Genomic DNA, 23,313 nt, shown 5'->3' on the forward strand with positions numbered 1-23,313 from the left:
GAAGAGCTGAAGAACATACCTAGTTAAACCTAAACTTAGATACTTTCCAGAGTAATGCTTAGAAAAGGATTTAGAGTTCCTGTCCTGTGAGAAACTCATTGCTATTGATGTGAAGCTCATAACTTACCGGGTGGCCAAAGACACAAAAGTGCCTGAAGGAGCATTAAACAAGAAAAAACAAGCTTAACCAGCAGACAGACTGCTCCTGCCACTCTTGACACTGAACCCTCTTTCCCTTGAGCTATTTGATGATTTGTGCCAATCTTTTATCTCAGTTCACCCCTCCTGTGTGCCTTACCTTTAGCCCTGGCTAGCAAAGTGGATTGAAATAAAAACTAAGGATGCTCTTTCCTTTTCCTCCACACTTTGCAGCTCTCTGAATGATAGTGGTAGAGCAAGCCACTCTTCTGTCTGTCTGTTGTGTCTGGTTCTCTTACCTGCCTCTCTCTGTCATCTGGCAGAGTATAAGACCTTTGGGAAATCTATCTTTCTTCTCCTCTGTCTTTCTTCAGTTCCTGGAACCACAGTGCCTGGAATCTCCAGGATCTTTTGTAGAAATCAGCTATAGGCAAAGAGAGGATAGAAAGATGTCAAAGAAAAGCTGAGCACCCAGGAGCATTCTGGAAAAAAGTTCTCAGCTGCATTACACATTCCTCTGTGTTTGATGTTCCAGGGCGAGTGGCCAGCTCTTCACAGTAGCTGAGGTCATTTTCACCCTCAAGCAGCAATGTGGCTTCCTGTACCTGGTCCCAAGTTTTGGGGTGGACTCCTCAGCCACTCTGTGCATATTGCCCATGGCAGTGCTTGCCAGGTGCGTCAGTGGGACCGTGGCCAGCAGAATGGGACGGGGGCAATCCCAGCCCCAGGCTCCCTGCATGCCCGTGTCTTGTCCTTGGCACAGCTCCAGCTGCCTGGCCAGGGACAGGGATGGTGGCCATGCCTCAGTTGTCCATTCAGACCAGTTGTCCACTTACAGGTCACATTGGCCAGTGGTATCATCTGCAGAGATTTCCTTCATCTTCAATGTGTCCAGGGTCTGAATCTTTGCTGTTTGGGAACAGCTGAGCTCAGAGTTGATGGAGTTTGCCATTCATTGCATGAGGCATGGATAAATATCCAGGAAGGGGCTAAACAGATCTGCCTGAGCTCATCTCCAAAGCCATACAGCTGTACAATGAGGAATAGAAACTGGGCAGCAAAGCCAAGTGGGGAGAGTGACACTCCAAAGCCATCCTGCTGCCTGTGTAATGCAGTCACACTTCACTGCAGATCAGCCAGACTGTGTCACCACGGGCTTCAAACCCTTCCACAAGTTATCTCCTCCTTGTCTCCACTCCTGAGCCAGCCTGGGGAGAGTGACACTCCACTCCACTCTCCTGGGGAGAATGACACTGTCCCTTCTGGGGTTTTGATTTAGAGGATGGGTTGTGTGCACCTGTTCCCTTCTGGTCAGTGAGTGCCTGGGAAAGTGGACTTCACTGATGGCTTGGGGGTGACCTGCAGAGATGCCGTGCTCTGTGCATTTATTTAGTGGGATGCAGAGATGAGTAGGGCCAAACATTTGCTCCTTGTGCCTTGCTTCTTGTGCTGTTTATACAGGGGATTTTTGGGCAGCTGTCTGGAACAGTTTGGGTTTTTTTCCGTGCTTTGTGACAGCAAGAATTTCTAAAATTTCTTGAACGCTTTGTCAAAAGAGCAATTAATGTTTGTTTCAAGTTCGTCTTTTAGATAACACTCCAGCTAAAGTTTTGTTCTCTTTCAAGAACAGTCCTTTAGGGGCTCTTTTGAGTCTTCTGACATTTGAAAACACACCTGATGTCTCTGCCTCATTAGCTTTCAGTGTGCATTGGCCACAGCAGCACAGAAAATGGAGCAGTGAGGATACAGAAACAAGGAACTCCTCTGCTTGTCTGTGGATGTGCTCTGCCTGTTCCCTCATGGTGCAGGCAGCTCCTGGATGATACCCACAGGGAGCAACACAAGCAGCATCTCTGGGATCGAACTCATGCACCTGACACGTGGCTGACACTTCACCGTGGTACTTGCTTTCAGTGGATCTCCCAACTCTCTGTGCTCCCTCAAAAATCTTTCATTTCTAGCAGTGAGCAAAATTACAGTTTGGTCTTCTCTTTTGGAACATGTGACTTCTGTAGGATTTCTAACTTAACAACTATCCCAATATCAAGGGTCTTCCTGACTATATTCTTAGTCAGGTGCTAAATATGTTGTTTGCTAAAACTTGTTTAGGCTGCCTCAAATTTTTCTCAGTTGTGTCTTGGCCACCATGACTGTCAAAGCCTGGCTGCTGCTCTAGAGAGACACTTTGATAATAGGAGCATGCCTTTGGGTGGATACCCTTCAGTTGCCTTGCAGGGATTTTGTATTCACATCTCTTCCAGCCTTATCTCAGTGGATCTTCCAAGAAATATCAATGCTGACCAGGAGGAGAGGAAGGTGTTTGACCAGGAACATGAATTTTAAAAGAACAAACCAAAAAATCAAGGAAAAGCTTATTTTTGCTTGCTTGAGATAATCAATGCTGATACTGAGAATATAAAGGAATCATAACTGGGTTTTTTTGGTGGCAACTGTAATCAGTGTTTCTCATTGCTAGAGGGGGCAGTGTTTCCCTCTTCCAAAGCCTTTTCCTCTTGTATTTTTATGAGTCATGGAAGAGATTAATCCCAAATACAAGCTCTGACTCAGAAGTCTAGTTAATCACTAAGTAAAAACATTACGAGGACTAGATTTGTTCACATTCCTTTACAAAAATACAGGTAACAACTAAGAGTTTGTTGGATTCAGGGCCTTTGTGAAAAGCCTGACCTCAGATCACAGAATAACAGAATAATAGAATCACAGATTGGAAAAGACCCTTAAGATAACATTAAGTTCAATGGGAAACCAAGCACTGTCAAGCCCACCATTAAACCATGTCCTTGAGTGCTACATCTACACATCTTTTAAATACCTCCAGGGATGTGGGCTCAACCACTTCCCTAGGCATCCTGTTCCTGCCTAGGGAAGAAATTTTTCCTAATAACAATATGAACCACCCTGGCACAACCAGAGGCCACTTACTCTTGTCCTGTCAGTTGTTACTTGGGAGAAGAGACTGACCCCAGCCTGGCTACAGCCTCTTTTCAGACAGCTGTTGACAGATCCCTGCTGTGTTTGATTTCCAAATGATGCCTCCACCAGAGAAAACCCTTTTTTTTTTTCTTTTTTTTTTTTTTTTTGAAAAAAAATACATATTTTTTCATCTTCCTGCAGCTTCAGTAGATGCAGGGCATGTTCCTTCTGAGCAAAAGGCTGACACCCAGCAGAGGGCATGGACAACCTAGTGCTGGCTTTCACCCTTCACCTGCAGGAGGATGACAGGTCCCCCTGATGCAGCTCCAGAAGCAGGACTGGCTCTGCAAACACAACCATGGCAAGGCTGGAAACAAAACCCCTTCGGTTTGGCGGTGCAGAGGGAAATGTTTTTTTTTTTTTTTGGATGTGCTGTAGAAACCCAGCAAGTTCCTTCTGTGTTATGCAAAATTTCCCCTCCTGACAGGGAACTAATAACTGCTTGTAAGTGTTTCTGGGCAGCAGTTCCAGTGCAAAACTTGGGCACCAGGCTTGCATGTGAGAGGCTGCAAACAAGAAGTGGAGATTCTGATCTGAGCAGAGTTATAAATTTTATGAGGAATGCTGGCTTCAAAGCTTGAGAGCAAGCAAGCAGAAACTTCCAGGGTAGGAGTGAGGAAATGACAAGACGTAGATGGAAAAGCAGGGGAAAAAAGGAGAAAATGTGTAAAGGAAAAATGAGATAATAAAGGGAAACATGCCAAAGAAAGAGGAAGATATACAAGAATATAGCTTTTTAAAAAACTGAGAAGAAAAAGAAGAAAATTAAGGTAAGCACAGAGCAGACAGCCTAGGATGTAAAATTTCTAACATTTAGAAACCTATAAAGTTAGAAAATAATGATAGAGTGTTCAAGGAGACACATATGTGAGTGAACCCATGTGCACATGACATTTTGTTCAGTCCTACAGGTATTTGTGTGCAAATTTTCATCTAGTTCCAAAGGAAATTGAATTATTGTTTTCTTGGCAAAAAGCGGCCTGCTGTTCAGGAGGGCAGTGTAATTTGTAATTGTGGGGTTTTTTTCTCCTGCCATAGTTTGCAGCAGAAGACAGGCACTTGAAATTCTGGCAGTGGGTTGGCAGTGCCTGAGTTTGCAGTAGAACAGCTTTGTCTTGGCTGTGACAGCCACCCTGTGCAGGGCAGGGGCCCTGGGAAAGCCCATTCTTCTACTGTGTCACAGCTGACAGTGGTTCACTCACCAAAAACTGAGTGAGATTGAAGCTGAAAGTACATGAGAAGGTTGGTTAACCATGAGTCAGCTTCTGCCAAATCAGATTCTCAAAAATCATTACTTTGTGGCCTCACAGTTTTGCAAAAATAACTGGCATAACAAGTGAAATTAAAAATAATTTTTTTTCCCCATCAGTTTCTCATGGTTTTTACTCCTGTAAGCCTCTGGCCAGCTGCCGCACCAAAGTCACGTTTTCATGTATTTCCTTCCATCACAAAGTCAAATTATTTCCTGAAAGAAACCCAGGAAAACTAGGAAACACATTGAACTGAGTTAGGGTCCTAACCAAGACACTGGTTGTTTTTTGTAGGACTGCCAAAACAGGATAGACAGTATTGTTGCAACAGCCTCTGTGAATGACACTTCTAGACCCATATCCATCTGGGAATGGGTTTATCAGCTGGAAGAGTCACTGGCAGTCCCTGCTGGAACTGTGGGACTTGCTCGCTTTCCTGGGAGAGCCTGCCCTTCTCCCACTGCAGCCAGACCTGGGAGCTGACAGTGGCCAGGCTTCTCCAACCTCTTCTTGTCACTCTCTCACCAAGTAAAACCTAAGATTAGCTCATGTACTGTTATTAATATTTCACTACTACTCCTCTTTGCAACAAATGGATGATTTTGATCAATAATTCATGGCTGGGCGTAGCCTATTAAATTTGAAGTGGGGTATACGCTTTCCTGTTATTTATTTATCATTGCTTTTATTTTACAGGGTGTTTTTTTCCCTGCTATTTCATTTTTCACTTGCTTAAATGCCTCTCCTTCAAAGTTCAGACTGTTTGCAGGAAATTAATCTTGTGCCTTATGACTTTTAAGTAAGACTAGGCTCTCTGCAAGGGCCTGAGACTGAGCCACAAGGAAAACTTTCAGACCCACTCAGTCACTTCAGTGCAGAAGATCTCTTTGAAACAAATTACTTTGGGGAATTTGGTAACAAATCTAACTGCTCAAAGCTCATCCATGGCCTCAAGAGCTGTCTGCTTTTTGTTTCACAGGGATATTTGGCTACTTCTGCTGAGGGAACAACCTGCTCCAAGACCAGTGATCAGGCATTGCCCTGTCCCCTCCTTTGCCAGTGGGGGTTGTTCTATTGGACCCAGGCTGAACACAGGTTTTGGGGAGTGTAAATCTTCCTGGGCTGGTTGCAGGTTGTATCCCCTAGTTAGAAGTGGCCTTCTGCTTTGCTTTGTGAAAACAGTCTATTCACAGCTTACTTGATTTTGTGGCTTACCTTGATTCATTAATAAGACAGATTGTAGTGAAACTGAAATAAAGATTTCCTTAGAAGACTCTAAGACAGGTTACAGAGTATAGGGCTTGGAAACTGAAAGCTGCAGAAGCATGTGATATCATAAACCAGTCTCCCAGCCTAGCTTTAACAGGCCATTATCCTCCTGGTCATTCCTGTGCCCAGATCCAGGGGAAAACGTGAGGTTTGGAGAGCTGCTGATCTGAGAATTACCCTACCAAAATCATGCTTTTCAGTATGGCAGAACTTCTTTCTACATTCCTCTTTCTTCAGCCTTGCCAGTATGCAAGCCTTGGTGTCCCTCCCTGACCAAGCATAAACGTCTTGTTGCTGATGGGCACTCAAGGCTGCCGTATTTGCTGTGTGGCACAGGCTTCCCTTCATTCACACCTGTGTGCCTGGCATGGGCCACCACCCTCCACCTTACCTGCCTCTCCTCTCCTCTCCTCTCCTCTCCTCTCCTCTCCTCTCCTCTCCTCTCCAGGGAGCGGTGCCACTGGGAATGCCCACACCAGAGGCTCTCAGGGTTTGGTTGGTGAGTCCTGCCATGGACTGTGGTGGTTCAATGGGGGCCAGAGATCAGGTTTCTCAGGGAGAGACAGCACAGTGGCAGACTCCATCTGGAGGCAAAGCTCTGGCAGGGGTAGACCTGCCCCCCTCTTTCCTGCATGAACAGATTTAGACAAAGAATGAGATGCTCTTGTTGCACCAAGAGGTATTTCATGGTATCACGATTCCACGTCCAACAGACCCCAGTATCTATGTTGTGACAAGTTCAGTGGGATCAGCCAGCATTGCTTTGCATTCTCGAGGCTTTTTCTGGCATATACAATGCAGGAGGAATACAGTGTAAAAGGTCTGAGCTTCATATGCATTCTGCAAAGCCCCAGTCTGTAGTATTCTCTCTCCTGCAGAGACCACAGGTGGCATTTCAGGGTATGCTGCTAACATAGACCCAGCAGTGGGTCAAATTACCAACTGGCACTGAGTACATGCCATCAGAGTAATGACTCCTGCTTCACAAAGACTCATTTACCTTTCAACAGCATTGAGGTTCTCAGGGTCCATATTCAGAGGCAGTTCAGTGCCTAAACGGTTACAGTGGTTACAGGAAGTGTCACTGACTTTCACAGGAACAAGGAGAGAGTCACAAAATAAAGGTGCAACTCAAACTATGGTGGAAATTAGATCGGGTCCTCTGTACTTATATATGAGCAAGATATTATTTGTTAAAAGGAGTTAATTAAAAAATAATTTCCATTATTTTGATTTGCCCTAGTTTTTCATGGACCAGGATGTTCCCCTCAAACTGTGCTGTCATTAAGTCAAAGACACTTTGCAAGGTCCACAAGGAGCTTTCATTCAGCTTGGAAGATCTTTGCTGCAGTCCCCACTCTGCTCCCTATCATGTTCTTCCCATCCCAGGGCATGGTCTGCAACCTGTGACCATATCAGCTGTGGCGAGGAAGACATTGAATGTGATTTTGCAAAAGAAAGCCTTTTGGAGAGAGTAATTTCCTGAAGCAGAAGTGGCCTGCAGGAAGGCAAAGTTCTTGGGAGATTGTGGTGGGCAGTTGAAAATGTGAGCACCCAGAGGTGGGTGTGCCAGGAAAGGCCACCACAGGAATACACTGCCCTAGTGCCCACAAGGAAACCACTGACCTACAGCAGACCCCAGCTCCCTCCTCAGCTGGGGATCCCTGCAAGCCCCCTCCTGGCTGCCAGAACACAGCACTGCCAAGTCAGATGAAGCTGCTGGACCTCTTCTTATGCAGATGCCCCAGATCCTTCAAATATAATTCCTATTCATTGGTGGAAGTGGGATTACTGGTTCCTGCATGCTTTTTGGGTTGTCACTTACTTTGCTAAGAAAGATCCAAGCCTTGTGGCAGGAGAACACAGGCAGTTTCTGCCCTTCCCAAGGCTCCCCAAGGCACGTGGGGGTGAAGGGGAGGAAGGTGAGAGCCTGTTGGCAGGTGAGGAGGTTGAAGTGAAAATGCTCTGTCATTCAGAGCTGTGGGGCTGGCTCAGGAGCGGAGGCAAGGAGGAGATAACTCGTGGAAGGGTTTGAAGCCCGTGGTGACACAGTCTGGCTGATCTGCAGTGAAGTGTGACTGCATTACACAGGCAGCAGGATGGGAGTGTCAGCACTGCCAAAAGTGCTTGGAAAGAAAGGCCCTTCAGGCACAGGCACAATAAGGGGCAAGACTTTTGAAGTGTTGTAGTGGTGACAACAGCAGGGAAAAGATTGGTTCTGACCTTTTCAGCTGTGTATCAGGGGCATGGTCTGCTAGCAATTATAGTCCTTCCTCTGCAAGTGATTGAACACAGTGCATGCTAATTTATGGTAATTAATTTATAGACAATCATCTTTGATATTTCCTAATGTCTTTTCCTGTAATTGGAGGACCACTTCTCCTTTAACTTTTTTTTACCTTTCATGCACATAAATCTCAAAGCAGCTGCATTGATATTTTGGCTCAAACACTGAAGCTGTAGGTCAAGTGTATTGCTTTTCTGAGGTGGGACAGTAATGGACATTTAACTCAGTCCCACAGCACAGCCTGTCCTAACACCAGCTGGCCTGTTCCTAGCCATAAGCATATTTTGTGGCAAAATGCAAGCTATTTATAGAGTTACAATTCAACACCCTTCTAGGAAACCAGTACTGTAGTAATAGCCTGCAGTATCCTGCCCTGTTTAAGAAATTACTTTAGAGATCATTCTCATGGAATCCTACATTGTCAGCAATAACACAAACGTCCAGACATAGGTGCAAGTTAACCAGGTACAGGTAAGAGATAACTATTGCACTGTCCCACTGAAATGTGTTTCAGTGCTGCCCAGTAAAATTGCTATGTGTGTGACGCTTCAAAGATGCACAGTGCAGGGTTTAAATAGTGTGTCATGACAGGGCTTTGGCTGGGGTTGTATCTAAGGACTATCTAAGTTTAATAATATTTGGTGAGACAGCATTATTAGCTTTACAGTGACAATCTAGCAGGTCTTGAAATGAGGCAGAAAAAGGGATTCACGATCCACATGGCAAATACATTTTTTGTTTATGTCTGCCTCATAAGTCCATCATACTTTAAATCTCATCCTTGCTGTCCTTATATTTCCAAGCTTGTTTGAACACTTCTTTAACACAGCTGGTGCCTATGGGATGTGCTGGTATCTAATCAGTGCTGAGGACACAGTGTTGAGCTCAGTCTAGGTCACGCAAATATAAAATACCACACAGCATGCTGGACACTCTGAGTTGCTCCTCTACCTTCTGCATAAGCTGTAACAACTCTAGAGAGGGTGCTAAGAGTGTTAAGCAAACATATCTGGTAAGGAAACAGCCAGCCCAGTTTTCCTGTGCAAGTAGGATGTTAGATTTAGAGCACACGTCCCTTTGATACTCTCTTCCTTATCTCAGAAAAGACATTGCAGCATGTAATGGGATGTCATAGAGACCAACAAAAGTAATTTAGGATTTGGAAAAGGTCTGTAAGAAAAAAGCTGGGACAAACCATCAGGCTGGTGTAAAATATCCTAGAAAACAAATAAGAGGAGCTGTAGCACAGCCTATCAAATAATCAAACACTATAGAGGAAGTATTTTTAAAATAGAAGTGAGTAATCAAAAATGCCTGGAAAGTGTTTCAACGTACCTCTGAATAGAGCAAATGTATGCTGATTCAAGGATGGATCTTTATTATGGAGGTTTGTTCATGAAAGGGCTTCCTTGAATCTCTTTACAACAGCATGTAGCTCATGGTCTGGTGAATGACAGCTTTTTCATTAAAGACATACAGTTCGGTAATTTTTTTCACTTGCCCCTTTTCATAGGTAAAAGTCAGAACAGAAGTTTTTGAAAAAGCTGAAGGATGATTCTTCAGCCTGTGGAAAGTGGCAAGAATCTTGCTGTTAAGGCAGGACATTTCTTAAAGTCCCTGCAGGACTGATAAATAACTTTTCTCTTTGATATGCTTTCAGATCTAGGGCTTCTGCAATGCTCATCTTCGGGGCTTGAAAGATGGTTTATAGCATCCATCGAGCACTTTTACATGTGACCCTCAGAGCACTGGGAAACGTGTCCTTGAAATCTGTGTCAGTTGTGAGGTGGTGTGAGGAGTGCTGTGTTCTTTCTTAGGCTTCCCTGTTCAATAAAGGCTTGGACAAACTGTAGGGAGACATCAGGATGGTACTGGAATGAAGCACAACAGGTCAGAGAACAGGGAGAGAGGGCTTAACTTGTTCAGCGTGGAGAGGAGAAGGCTGAGAGGGATCTTGGCATCTACACCAACCTAATCAGAGCTTATAGAGAAGATGGAGCCAGCCTTTTGTCAGCGGTGAACACTGATAATGAAAAGGTCATAAGTTGCATCAAAGGAAATTCCAACCACTTGCATGGAAAAAGTTTTCACAGGGAGGGCAGTCAAACGTTGGCAGAGGTTGGGTGGCGATGCTGAGGAGTTTCCATGCCTGCTGACTCTGCCCCAGCCTGGCCTGGCAGCCAGCCCTGCCTGGTAGATGAGGTGTCACTGCAGACCTTACTGTTCTGTGTCTCAAATGTGGCTACCATTACCAGTGAAGAGAGGAAGTGTTTTGAGTGTGTGTGTGTGTTCCGTGAACGAGAGCGGTAGTGAGAGGAAAGCAAAGCAGTGGCCCTTATTGGAGGAGAACTGAGGTGAAGAGGTAGAGACCAGAGAATGCTTTGTTTCCTTATAAAGACAAAAATCTATTGCACTATGGGGTTTTGTCACCACTCACTTCCCTCTCCGGGCTCAGTCGTGGGCTCGCACTCTTGGGCTTGCCTAGTTGCACTGCAGAAAAGGAAGGTTCCTTGTCTGCAGTGACAACTGCTTTGCAGTTCCTCCACCCTACAAGACGTTTGGTTTATTTAAGAAGTTCTCTTCTTTCCGTTGGATTTGCAGCTGCTGAGCTCTTCGTTGCTCTGACCCACTGCTTGAGCCCAGGAGGTAAGATCACAGCATCTGGTGGTTTTTTGGCAAGCTGCTCGCACTGAGGACCCCAGCAGTTTAACTGCACAGGAAATTGTGGCTGCTGTGAAAAAACAGAGCAGGTTCTGTATTAGTGTGAAGCATTTTCCAGTAGTCTTGTGCACGGCGTTTCTACTGACCTTCAGGAAAGTGTTTGATAGATTTAATTTGGCAGAGTGCTTTTTGGCTGAGTAGAATGGTAGTCTTGGAGCTGGCATTGGCTTGGAAGGGCATGATAAAGTAGGAAGCCATTATTTAGATTGCAGACTGGATCCATGTAAGAAGGTAATTTTAATTTCAGTGATGAAAAACACTGATTCATAAATATAATGTATTTTGGCTCGTAGTGCTTACAATGTAATCTGCTGGCTGTTAGGACATTTATATCAGGTTTTTAGAAATGTAATTTTACTTTCCAGTGGATAAATAAAACTGATTCATGATAGAGCCTGATTGCAATAGGGACTTCTGCTTTTAAAATAGTGACATGGGGTGGTCCTAACATTATATTTACCTTTTAAGATCTTGAGTTGTGAATCTGGTCAGGCTTGTCCCTTGTCTTCTTTGGGATATCAGCTCAGGCCCTAGATGAATTGTGAGTTGCGAATATCTACAGATATTTTAGGTGGTAGTATCATGACCAGGAGCCTCCAAGCTTAACTGTCTTCCCTGTAAGAGCAGTGGCCTTGCTGGTTTTGTCATATAGTGATTTCCTTGGCACATGGATTTGGTTTGAACATGGATCCAATGGAACTTTACGTCTTTGTTATCACAACCAAAGTCACAGACCAGGCTGGCTGACTGATCTCGTACTGCTACAGGTGTCAGGTGAAGAAGATCTCTAGCAAATGCAGCTGGCTGCTCAGCAGATGGGGTTTGGCCGTCTTGCTAAAAGCAGATCACACCCTGACACCCCTCCTGTAGAGAAACTCCAGCAAGTTTCTCCTTCCTCCCCTCTTGTCTGCCCACAGGAGCAGTCTGGCCTGTTGAGCTGGGGAAGCTCTCATGGGTACACAGGAGATGTGGAAACCCCCTCTGTGGTGGGAAACTCCACCCAGAGAAGCAATGTTAGAGCCAGGAGGGACTGGGAAGTACCTGCCTGTGTGCTGGTAACATGAGCAGGAGTTGCTGCTTCCATCCTGACCATAAGGTCCAGATTTACTTAGCTCAGAAGCTGAAGGTCAAAAAAGGGCTGTATTATCTTACTGGGTTTGAATCTGTTTCCTCAACTGAACTGGAGTGTCTGCTTTGACTGAATATTATTATGGTTATAAAATGTTTGTACTTAAATAAATCTAGTGGTGTTGCTCTTCTTCTCTTGCTCACAGAACCTGCCACACACTCCATTGTCTTGTATTTTGCTGTCAATGTTTTTGACCCCATTTCTTTCTGATTTCATTAATGAACAGCTTAAAACAGCTGTGTAGCTTGGAGAGGAGTTATCTTGATGGAGAGCCTACTGTAAAAGTCATTACCATATGTTTTTTATAAAGCATGAAAGAACTAGGAAGAGAATGAGTGAAGGGGAAGGAAGGAGACGGGGGAGATCAGGGGAGTACAGTGCATTCAGAAATGTAGCTCATTTTCATACCTAGCCCCTTCATGCAAAACAGCAGACTCCAGTGAAATGCTGATGCAAAATGTAAAATATTTATCAAAATGAAAAATACTTAGGAAAGATTCTGAAACAGTATCTAGGTGCTGCAGGATGGAGTACAGGAGGGTCTGTTGGATGCTCTGTGCATTTCCACCGTTATCCAAGGGGAAAGCTGTAGGATGGGAAATAAATTCCTGTCCCTTGATGAAACAACTCGGGTGTCCTGGACATGGAGGCTGTGCCAACAAGCAGGAGAGTGGCATGTGAGAGACATGAGAGGGACATCCAGTGACCAGGCTTGGGGACCATGCCATAAGGCCAAATCATTCTTCAGAGGAAAGGGGAGCAGGAGGACTGTGCCTTCTGCTCCTCCAGGTCCTGCTTGTGTTCCCCACTGCACACTCCAGCTCCCATCACGGCACCATCAGAGGATGGGGGTCCAAGCAACAGCACAGCTGGAAAGGAGGCCTATGTTCAGATGTGCTCTTCTTTTTCTGGTCTGATTTTGTGAGTGGAAGAGCCTGGTCACCGCTGGAATCACTGAGGTGTCCTGCAAAACTGAGGACAGAATTCAACTCCTGGCAGGGGAGAGACAGCAGCAGATTAATAAATCCTTGTGGAACCTGTCAAATGCTGTGTTTGTATGTGTCAAATGTATGTGTTTGTATCTAAAAAGCTCCTTTTTACAGCTGGAACATGTTTTTAATATTTTCCATGCACGGAGGAGCTGTTTTTCTGCAAACTGGAAGCAGAGGCTGGCTTGTCTTTTTCTTGCATCAGTTACCAGGCTTCCACAGCACATTTGGGTCAGTACTTCATGACCTGACCTCTTGCCCTCAGGCTGAAACACACAGGAATAGGAAGAGAAGATTTTATCTGTATGTCCAGGGTTTTATGGCCATCTGCCACCCCAGTTGTGCTGGGGCAGAGCTGGGATAGATTCTCATACCTGTATCCAAAGCAGACCCTGCAGATGCTCTCCTCTTCTCCCACCTTTGTTAGTGAAGATGGAACTGGGTGGGACAGGGCTTTCCATGCCAAATGGGACACCTGTTGAATGACTGAAGCTGTTTGTCAGTTTGAGAATCAAAATGTTCCTTTATCTACGGAAAAAGGTTCTCACTGTAAAGCTAGCTAGCCTGTGTTGATAAAGGGATGAGAAAGATAAGTGACCCAACAAGAAATGTCGTGTACTGGATCAATTTTTTTTTTTTTTTTTAAGAAAAATTCTACAGACACTGATTGAAAAATAATATGCACCTAAATGCTGTCTCCCTGGTAGGATGTATCTGACAGATACCAGACACATAAGGAGAGTATTTATAGGTTCAGAGCTCTGCTTTTTCAATGTCTTATTTTCCTTGAAGGATTAACCCTCTCTGCCACTGAGTGGTATATTGGAAAGAGATCTCCATCTCTTTCCAGACCCTGTGGATTTTCCCTTCCTAAGTTCTGTTGACCAGTATTTGATTTAGGACTCAGGCATCACACTGACAAATAAGGTCCTTTATGAAATGGAACATAAACAAATAACTCATGGGCATCACTGTGTTCTTTCCAAACAGTGATAAATATATTTTCTCTGTATTTTTTTCAAATTGTATAAGAAAAAGACCAGATAAAAGCACAACATCTTAATAAACCCAGTGTCTACATACATGGTAAGATTTGCTGTTGCAGGCATCAGTCTTTGAGGCAAAGATTGTCATTTATTGTGGGCTAAATCATGAATCTTTGTAATGTACTAGGGAGGAAGTATTTGCCATATCTTCAGAAAGACTCCTTTCAGTGTCTTGAATGCTGATTTAAACAGCAAGATGCCACCCAAACTGAAGGTACTGTGATCCAAGTTACCCATTGCTAACAGAGCAAAGTATGTTTCTGTCTACTTTAGGATTTAAAATTAAGCTTGGCATCTTTGAGGAAATTTGAAAAATACTCTTATTTATCTGTAGTTATTTCAGTAAGGAAAGTGTCATAGCCCAACATGCCCAACATGAAAAACAAACTTTTTTTAATGAACCACCTCATGTGTTTGAAAATGTTGCAGTTTGTGCTTCTTCAATGATTTCCAAAGTCCTTGTGTAAGAAATATGTTTAATTGGCATGAAGTTCCAAATGTGTTTGTGTTTGCTGATATTGTCAGCCATGGTGAGGAGCTGTCTGAGTAACTCACCAGCATGGAAGAGAGATATGAACTCTAGTTTTCATCTTACATCATGAGCAGGAAAAAAGCTGTCACCAAAAAAAAATCCACTCAGTCTGCCTGGAAGCTGTGACACCAAACAAGAATAAAGGACATCAATGGGATTGTTTGTTTGTCTAAGAAAGCTGGATACCCCAAAGCTATCACTGTGAATGATCACTGGCAGCTCACTTTAATTCAGCATTAAAGCTACTATCCTATTTTGCTGTGGGTGCAGTATGATCACCCTGCTGATGCAGTGACATAAGCACATTATTTTGATCAGAGCTCTAAGAAAAATAACAGCTAATAATAAATATATAGGAGAAAATCATGGTAGCAGCAAATATGCTAAGACTGAAGTTTAATTGAGAGATAAACTATTCTGGATTGTGCTAAAGAACATGTTTGGCTGATCGTCAACAAGATGGCTTTGCCTGCTACATTTTTGTTGAAGGTTTTTGCTGATGAGCACAAGATGAAACTTTCAAATTGAGGAACTTCTAGGTCACACTGATGTAGTTTTGTAGCGTTGATTCTTCTTTCAGCATGAGATCTACTGAATAGTTTATCTTTTTCTCACTCTTTAGTGACAAAGAAAATGGCAAAAACTTGTCTCCAGAAAAAAAGAATCAGAATCTAACTCAAAAATCTTCTCTCGTCTCCTCCTCAGTCCTCCACACTGTAGGATCAGCTGAGACAAATCACTTGAATAGAAATGCATATGGATTTATAGACTTATGTGTGGTATCTTATGAGAGAAAGGTAGAGGGAAATATTTCTGGGGAGGAATATCCTATCAGGGGTGTTCTGAAGAGTGACCAGGAATAGGCAGGTATGCAAAAGTGCAACAAATATGGGACAAATATGTCCAAGATACTCTTGTTTTCCCTTGTACTTTTCTGGCCTTCAAGATGCTTCAGATCTGTCTCAAGACTTTCTGCACAATTCTAAGGACTCTTCTCTCAATTCTCCCTGCTGATGGCATGATCCAGGGCAGGCTGTGCCTTGGGGGAGGATTGCTGGGGGTGCCTCTTTGATGTCAGCTGGGAGGGAAAGTCTAATGCAGAAAGTCTAATGTAGCTTACAGAAAGCTGGACATTGGAAATTGAATTTGTAAGTGAGATAAGAAAGAGAAAAGGAGCTAGAGCTATGAGCTCTGGCAAAGGGAAAGGCAGAGTTTTGTGCGTGCAGGGGGACAGTCTCACACTGCCCTATGAAACTCTGACAGCTGTGTTTTGCAACAGCCAGTGCCTCTTATTTCATCACTTTCAGAAAAAAATAAACAAGTTTGAAGAGAAGATAGCAGGAAAATTATATATGCCAGGGAACATGTGTCATGTCACTCTCCAACAGCTAGACAAGTTAACATATAATTATAAAGTACCTAGTGCATTAACAAAGCAAAGCCCTGATGGTAGAAAGTGAGTAAATTTTAGTAGTGTCTTTGACTTTCTTGACACCAAATTCACAGTTAAGTTGTTCCTGACTAAATGTGTTTGTGAAAGCCAATGTTGTCCCATGAAATGTGCTTTTTTGTTTTGGGGAAAGCTACAACTTTATGTCTACCCATAAAGTGCCATTTCACATCTTCAAGGTCTTCACTGCCTTGCTTGCAACAAAACTTAAACACCAGAGCAGTGGAGAAAAGTATCAGTCAAGGTAACCATTTTATACAAGTCTTGGAAACCTTGAGGTTTTAATGGCTTTGCCATTTATTATTTATAGTGCATGGTGGGTGTACACTTTGCCATGCAATGCATAGCCAGGCAGCTCCTCTGAGTATGGCTTCAAAATCGAAAAGAAAATGAAAGAACATCAATATCACTGTGTTTCAATTTAGCAATTATGTTCAGGTTTAAGATTATTTTAGTTCTTCCTTTATATTCCAGTCTAAAAATAGTTTGTTATTAGATCTCTTAAAACATTAGTGTGGTCATAGGTTCTTCTAAGGATAAGGTCAAATAAAAGGAAGCTTTAGGGCATGGCTGTGACATATTGGTTTGGAAATGATGGCAGGGAAGGGAGTGCTTTGTTGGATGCTCTTTTGGTACCAGTTTGCTTGTATTCTCAGCAGCTTAGGTGAGAACATCTTCCCTTTTTTACATCAACCGGTAACTCAGCAGTCTTCTGAGGAGGAAAGAGTGTATTTGCACAACTTTATGTTTTGCTTTGGCAATAGTGGGTTTATGCTGCTTGCCAAACTAGAAAGAAGTGTTGCTTCCAGGCAATGTTGTAATCCGGATGTCCTGAAGCCATCTGAATCTCAGACTGTCTCAGAGAGTTTTCTGTTTTCCTTCTGAATGTTTACTGCCATCCATTTATTTCTCGTTGGCAGTTCCACTGCCTTTCTTGCTCTGACCCAGGGAGGTGTCTTCCCCTCCTCAGCATCCTGCCTCAGCATCAAAGCACGTGCTGATTTTCACCTCATTCTCCCTAAGACACCTCAGTTCTTTCACTGATCTTCCATCACACCAAGTTCAAGATCCTTCCTCCCAGCTGCTGCTGATCTTCAATATCTCATCTGTCCTGACAGCTAAGCTGTTTGTGTTCAGTTTATACCAAACTCCCCTCTGTCTTGCCAAACCTCTCCCCTGCTCAGCTTTTCTCTTTGCTTCTGGCCACACATCACTTTGCTCAAAGCCATTGCCTGGTTCTCACTAGCTGGTTTTTCCTTTGCTCCTTCCTCAGACAGCTCTTCAACAAATGCTCCCTCCAAAGGAGCTCTTTCAACTTGTTCACATTGCTCATCATTTCTCATACACATATTCTCCTTTGCTCTTAAATCATCCTCTGCATTTTTTCTCTGCATTTGCCTGGTCATACTGATTTTGCAAACAGTTTGGAGTGGAGCAGTGCCCTGTGTGCTTACAATGCCTTTTGAGTTATCAGTAATTGGACTATTCACCCAGGATTGTTGGATGCCCTCTTCATGGGATGCCCGAAGTATTTTCAGTTTGCATGGGGGATGGTGAAGTGCTGAAAGAGGTTGAACCCTAGAAGCACATGGCTCTGCTCTTGGCTGGTTAAATCAGTAAAAAATATTGGGCCTGACCTCTCCCACTACTATCCAGAAGCATTTTACACCTCTCTGTGCCTAAATATTATCATTTAATGATTTAAGCAAAATAAGCATTTTAAATACGGAAAGGTGGCTTTTTGAAAGGGAATTTCCTCTTTTTTTTTGCTGTATTTTGCTAAAGCTTGGGGCTTTTACTCACTTGATTTCCCTATGTTTTGTTTTTCCTACTTGAACAGTTTAAGAAATGACAGTGATTTTTTGTTGGGAATAACTCTGAAGCCTTTAATCTGAAAATTCTGGTGCCTTTCTGAATCTCACTGTTGTGAAACTACAGTGGGGTATTAATTAGCAACACCCAGTGGATTTAGATACTGGAACTGACAGCCTGAAGTCAAAAGGTGCTATAAGGGTGAAACTGTAGGAGAAGCTCAGTTGTGTTGGAGCAGGCAGTGACCATCCCTCAGGTGATGGAGGACCAGTCCTCATTCTTGGTGTGCACCTGAGATGAATCTGATTGCTCAGCTAAGTGTAGTTACCTTCACAACAGTAGATAATACTGAAAGTAAGCCAAAATAAGTCAAAAGGGGTCATTACAGCAAAGCTCTTCATCCTATTATTAGTATAAATGTCCACATATGTAAACATATGTATATTAATAGGATTCTCTGTATTTAACAGATTACTTAATTACATATCAGAGCTCATAACTTCTTATGCAATCTGGAAGAGGCCATTTTATGTTGGTGATAGTTTTTTTCTCAAGGTTATTTTGCAAAAGTAATGTTATAGGCAAAAACCTGTAGTGTTTCCTACCTCTTAAGCCTAGAACAGTCTTCATGCTATTAAAAGTTGTGTTGCAAATTATATTACTTGATCAAGTGACTGGACTAGAAGGAATGACCTTGCAGTGGAATATGGACTTTTTGGCTGATAGTGTAGGATTTTCATGTGTCCAGGTGCATTTTAGTTAACCCACAATTTCTAAAAACACACAGCAGGCAACAGAAAAAGATTGGCAGCGAGGAGTCAGAGGCAGGAAATATACCAGGACGGGGAAGACTATGGATCTAACTTTACCCTAACATATATAACCCACATTGCTAGTGGATCATTAGGGTTTTTAAAGGTGATCCTTGAAAATATGGTGGCTAGAATCAACTGTAAGAGTAGTGGCATTATGGATTCTGCTGCACTTCTCTATTTATCAAGGTCGGAGTGAATTAACGTAATTTTTTATTGCTGTCCTCATCCTAAACCACAGTGATTAGGCAGGAGAAGGGTGCATGATACTATTGGGAGACAGCAGACAAGAAGTTAACCACATGAGTTGCTTTTGGACTATTTCAAAGCCATGTCCACAGTGGTTTTCACAGACACAATGAATCAATGCATGAGGTCTGCAGAGCATTGACTCTGAAGCCCAGATAAGCTGTACATAACTCTGTGTTTTTACAGATGGCTATTGCAAATCTAGAGGGTTTTTTTTAAATTATGCAGTGTGAATTTTAGTTTGGGAATGGCATATTTCTGATTTTTTTCCCCTCATTTGATTACTGTATCTACAGTAACCACTTCCCAGGATTAACTCGGGTTTCCATTCTATTCTATTTAAATAGTTGTTTGGTTAATTAATACTTAAAGAGACATGGGACACTATAGTCATTCTCACAAATATAGAATAATAGATAGTCTGTCTCCTGAACAGTTTCCTCATGAATATATGCAAGGGACAGTAGGTGCATGAAAAAGCAGTTGGGGATAATGTGCATCTTCTGGCAGTGTATTTAATGATGCCATAAAAGAAAGCAGACTTTCCCTTCCTGGTTATTAAGGAAAGTGCCTGTAAAGTGAAAGTTTAATCCTTGCTCCTGTTTTATATCTTTGATGAGAGGAAAGGCAGGAAAACTCCTTCTGGCCACACATTCCTAAAGCCACCCAGCCTCAGGCACTAATTTAGGCTCCTTGGGAGGAAAATCCTTAAACTCCCCACATATCCAGGGAGAGAAGTAGCTGACTTTTGGGAAGGTGCTCTGAGCACCTTGTGAAGGAGCTTCTCTCCATCCCTCCACCTTGTAAGGGTGAGCAGCCTCCTCATTAGGTACCCAAAGGTAAGTGGTGCAAATACCACTGAGACTCTGGTGCAAATTCCCCTGAGACTCTGGCTCCAGCCCAGAGCCCTGCTGAAGAAATGACTGGTGAATTGTGTTTCTAGGGGGAATAACAAGAACCAGCAAAATTTAGTTTTTTCCATGAGAAATGAAAGTCAGCAGAGGAAGGATTTAATTCCAGTTAAATTAGTATAAATAAAACTGTTGTAATTTTGAGCAGGGACAGACAAAACAACAGGAGGGACATGGAATTGTATCTCATCTACAAAGGATTTTATCCCTTCACTTGATTTCAGGATACAGAGAGGAGCTGGATTTTCAGCTATGGCGAGCTATTCCAAAACTTTGAAAACCGAGCGAAAACCTCTCTGTTTCATCACAGTTGCAAACCCCTAAAGCATCAAATGACACAAGTGTCTTCTTCTTGCAGACCTGCCACTCACAGGAGTAAGGATGGCATCGACAGCACACTTCTCCGAGGAGGAGATGGCAGAGCTCCGGGAGGCCTTCAGCAAAGTTGGTGAGTACAGCCAACAGCAAAGGCACTGCTGAAGTGTGAACCTGTGGCTAGCTCTTTTCTCATGGTCTGACTGACCAGCTGTGAGGAAATGGAGTTTGCTCTAGCACTGATCTGTTCTGTCACATCAACCACAGAAAGTCCTTTTCCTGCCACTGCAGGCCTCCAAGATGAAACCACATCAGCTCACTGCAGAGCACTGGCCTCTTACAGAGAGGGGAGGTGGAGCTCCAGCAGGTCTTATGAAAAAACTCAACAGCTGTACAGCAAACCATGTTGGAAATATTCTCAAGTGTTTTCCCAAGAATATTGTTAATTCACGATGACTTATTTGGAAGACAAAAAGGTTTTTTTTTTTTTTTTTTTTTAATGTAAATTGAGTATTCCCTATGGGAAGGAAGAGTGTGGAGAGGACAAATGCGCAAATGGATAAAAAATTTGTAATCCCTTCACAATCACCTTTCAAGCCCCTTTCAAACCCTTTCATATTTCTACAGTATGTTTTCTTTCCAAACCTTTAGACATCTCATCTGATTTGTCTCCTTTAAAGTCACATCACTGTCTACCCAAAGTCTAAGAAAAGGACTTTGTGCTTCTCACAGCTCACTTAACTTCTATCAGCCTTGCTGGATTATGCACTCATCAGTCATCCTTGCTGATTCAGGTGGTGGTTGGTTGATTTCTGAGCACACAGTAGTTTAGGCTGGCAATTTTAAAAATCTGGTCCCTGTGAGTGTCCTGTACACCCAATGCACTGACAAGGCAAATCACAGAATCCTACCATGGTTTGGCTTGGAAGGGACCTTAAAGATTATCTAGTTTCTACCCCAATGCCATGGCAGGGGCATCTTCCACTACATCTGGTTGCTCCCCCAAATGCTGGAAGAAAGCTCTCATTCCTCTCCCAGACACTTCCCTCTCCAAGTCCAGATCCTTTTGTTGAATGCCATGGTGAGATGGATAGGATGCTCTTTGCAATCCGTGTTAATCCGTGCTACTGATGCTGAGAGCTGTCTGTCTTTTTGCAGCATGCAACAAGTGACTCAAATTGCAACTTGCTATGCAGGAAGTCAGCACATGTTGCTTTGAAATCACCTCAGCCTCCAGGATGGGGAAAAAAAGCCTGCAGAAAAAGAAGGACACAGATACTTAAAAGCCAAATATAAATAACCATATATAACTATATATACATTTATCTGTGTCATAACCATAGTGTTTTAACAGAAACTCTCCACGTGATAAACTCAGTCTGCTTTTTTATCTGTGGAGTTTTTAATGAAGTGGAGAATAAAGGACTATGAACCTGTATTGGTGATCTTCTCACCAAATACTACCCTGTATTGGTGATCTTCTCTACCAAATACTTGCAGGAAGCTCAGCAGGAGTATTCATGTTAGCACCATCACAGAGAAACACAGAAGTTTTTATTTTGAGGATGACTATATGCAGTTCCAGCTTACTTCTGATGTTATTAGATCCAGAAAAGAGGCCAAAATCACAAATTGTATCTATGGATAAGTGCATATGTGTATTGTGGCAACTTTATTTTCTTTAGCTGTTCTGTGGACAGGATGCTTCCTCTATAGATCACATTTGTGTGTAAACCCTGGAATGGCAATTATATCCATTTAAACCTAGCTTTGTTAAGATATTTATATGTCTAAACATATAAATTAATCACAGTAAGTTTTTGTTTGTTAAAAAGTGATTGTAATTCTTTCTTGGGTGTGAATAACACCAAAACAGATGAAAATAGCAGATTTCAAGACAACAAATCTTTGTATATAGTGTACAGTATAGTGTACCTTTCCTTGGGTAAAATAAAACCAGCCTTTATGTGAAGAAAATGCCATTGGGCTGATGTAGAATGTAAAAGCTTGCTTTAACCTTTGCAGATATCAGCGGGAATGGTTTCATCGATACCAATGATTTAACAGAGGTGTTGAAGGCTGCCAATCTCCCTCTCCCAGGATATAAAGCCAGAGAGCTCATTCAGAGTCTGACAGCCACAGGGAATGGCAGGATCAGTTTTGATGAATTTATTTCAGTAAGTAAGGTGTTATTTATTTCAGTCACTCAAGGTGATCCCCAGGGCACAGCAGAGGCACAAGCACCTCTCATGGACACCTCATTAATCCAATGAGTCTCTTCACTGGAAAAGCTGAAAGCAGAAAGTAACCAAACTAGAAATTCTGCAATTAACTGGGACAAGTTATGTGAATACAGCTGCTCATTGCATAAATGTCATATCTTTCAGTTTGGTTGATGCAGCAAGGTAAAGTTTTTCAGTTATACACTGCAAAAAGATGGTGTTTTGGCTAGATGATTACAAAAAGTTTAAGCAGATCAAAACTGTAAATTTAATGGGGTATTTTTTAATCAAAAAACTTCTTTTTCTGGTCTGAACTGGGTCAAAAGCAAATACTAAAATAGTGGAATTTCCCTTGGGATGAAGAAGTAGGTTTTTACTTGCTCATTCTTCAAACCCAAACTGCTGTGCTCCAAAGTAGCATTTTTATTACTTAGCTGATCTTTGTTCCCTGATTTGAAAGCGTAAAAGCTGAGTTTAATCCTGTTGTACCTCAGCAGATACACAGATTGTACCCAGAAACCCACTGAAAATACCCAAGCTGCCCTGCCCTATTTATGGAGCAGAGAGAATGTGTCTCCTGGCCCAAGAGATCACTGTTTTACCTTGGTTTAATTCTCCAAAATTCTAAAATCCTCTGTCATGCTTGAAAGATTTTCCAAGACCTGAAGAGTGATGATGTTGCCAAGTCGTTCCGAAAGCAAATCAACAAGAAGGAGGGGATCTGTGCCATCGGTGGGACATCGGAGCAGTCCAGTGCTGGCACACAACACTCCTACTCAGGTAGGTGCAGCTGTCCCACACCGACAGCAGCAAGTGAGCCCCGGCTGCAGCAGCACAAACACCTGCCCACTGCTGTCCCTGCTCACCAGGGAGGCAAGGCACAGGTTCCCTACTGCTGATAACCCATTTCCCCTGCACATTTTACCAGGCACACATTCTATAAACTCTTCTTGCAACAAGATAGTTCCTGACTTCTTCCCATGGAGGGCACAACTCCATCGAGGCTTTTCTCCCAGCCTGTTTCTCCAAGCTGAAAGTTGGTTGCTTTTGTTACCTCCTGGGCACAGCCCACTCTGAAGCAGTTCCATGGGGAGGAGGTCCTACCCTTGGCAATCTTCTGCAGGGGCAAGAGTGGGGGACTGACTCTCTCTGGGGAAGGGAGAACAGAGGATGCTTCCAAGGACTCC

At 43.0% G+C, this 23,313-nt stretch overlaps 1 protein-coding gene across 2 annotated transcripts in view; it reads left to right on the top strand.

The window, feature by feature from the left end:
* The first annotated feature begins 10,410 nt into the window (after window positions 1-10,410).
* Window positions 10,411-23,313, top strand: part of LCP1 (lymphocyte cytosolic protein 1) — a 29,147-nt gene continuing 16,244 nt past the window's right edge. For both annotated transcript variants that reach the window (XM_053971593.1, XM_053971594.1), the window contains exons 1-4: window positions 10,411-10,584; window positions 19,948-20,037; window positions 21,930-22,081; window positions 22,777-22,906. In XM_053971593.1, coding sequence (XP_053827568.1) covers window positions 19,971-20,037; window positions 21,930-22,081; window positions 22,777-22,906 — 349 coding nt within the window. In that variant the 5' untranslated portion in view covers window positions 10,411-10,584; window positions 19,948-19,970. The remainder of the gene's footprint in view (window positions 10,585-19,947; window positions 20,038-21,929; window positions 22,082-22,776; window positions 22,907-23,313) is intronic.

The sequence above is a fragment of the Vidua macroura genome, chromosome 2 (genome assembly GCF_024509145.1).
Source record: "Vidua macroura isolate BioBank_ID:100142 chromosome 2, ASM2450914v1, whole genome shotgun sequence".
NCBI lineage: Eukaryota > Metazoa > Chordata > Aves > Passeriformes > Viduidae > Vidua > Vidua macroura.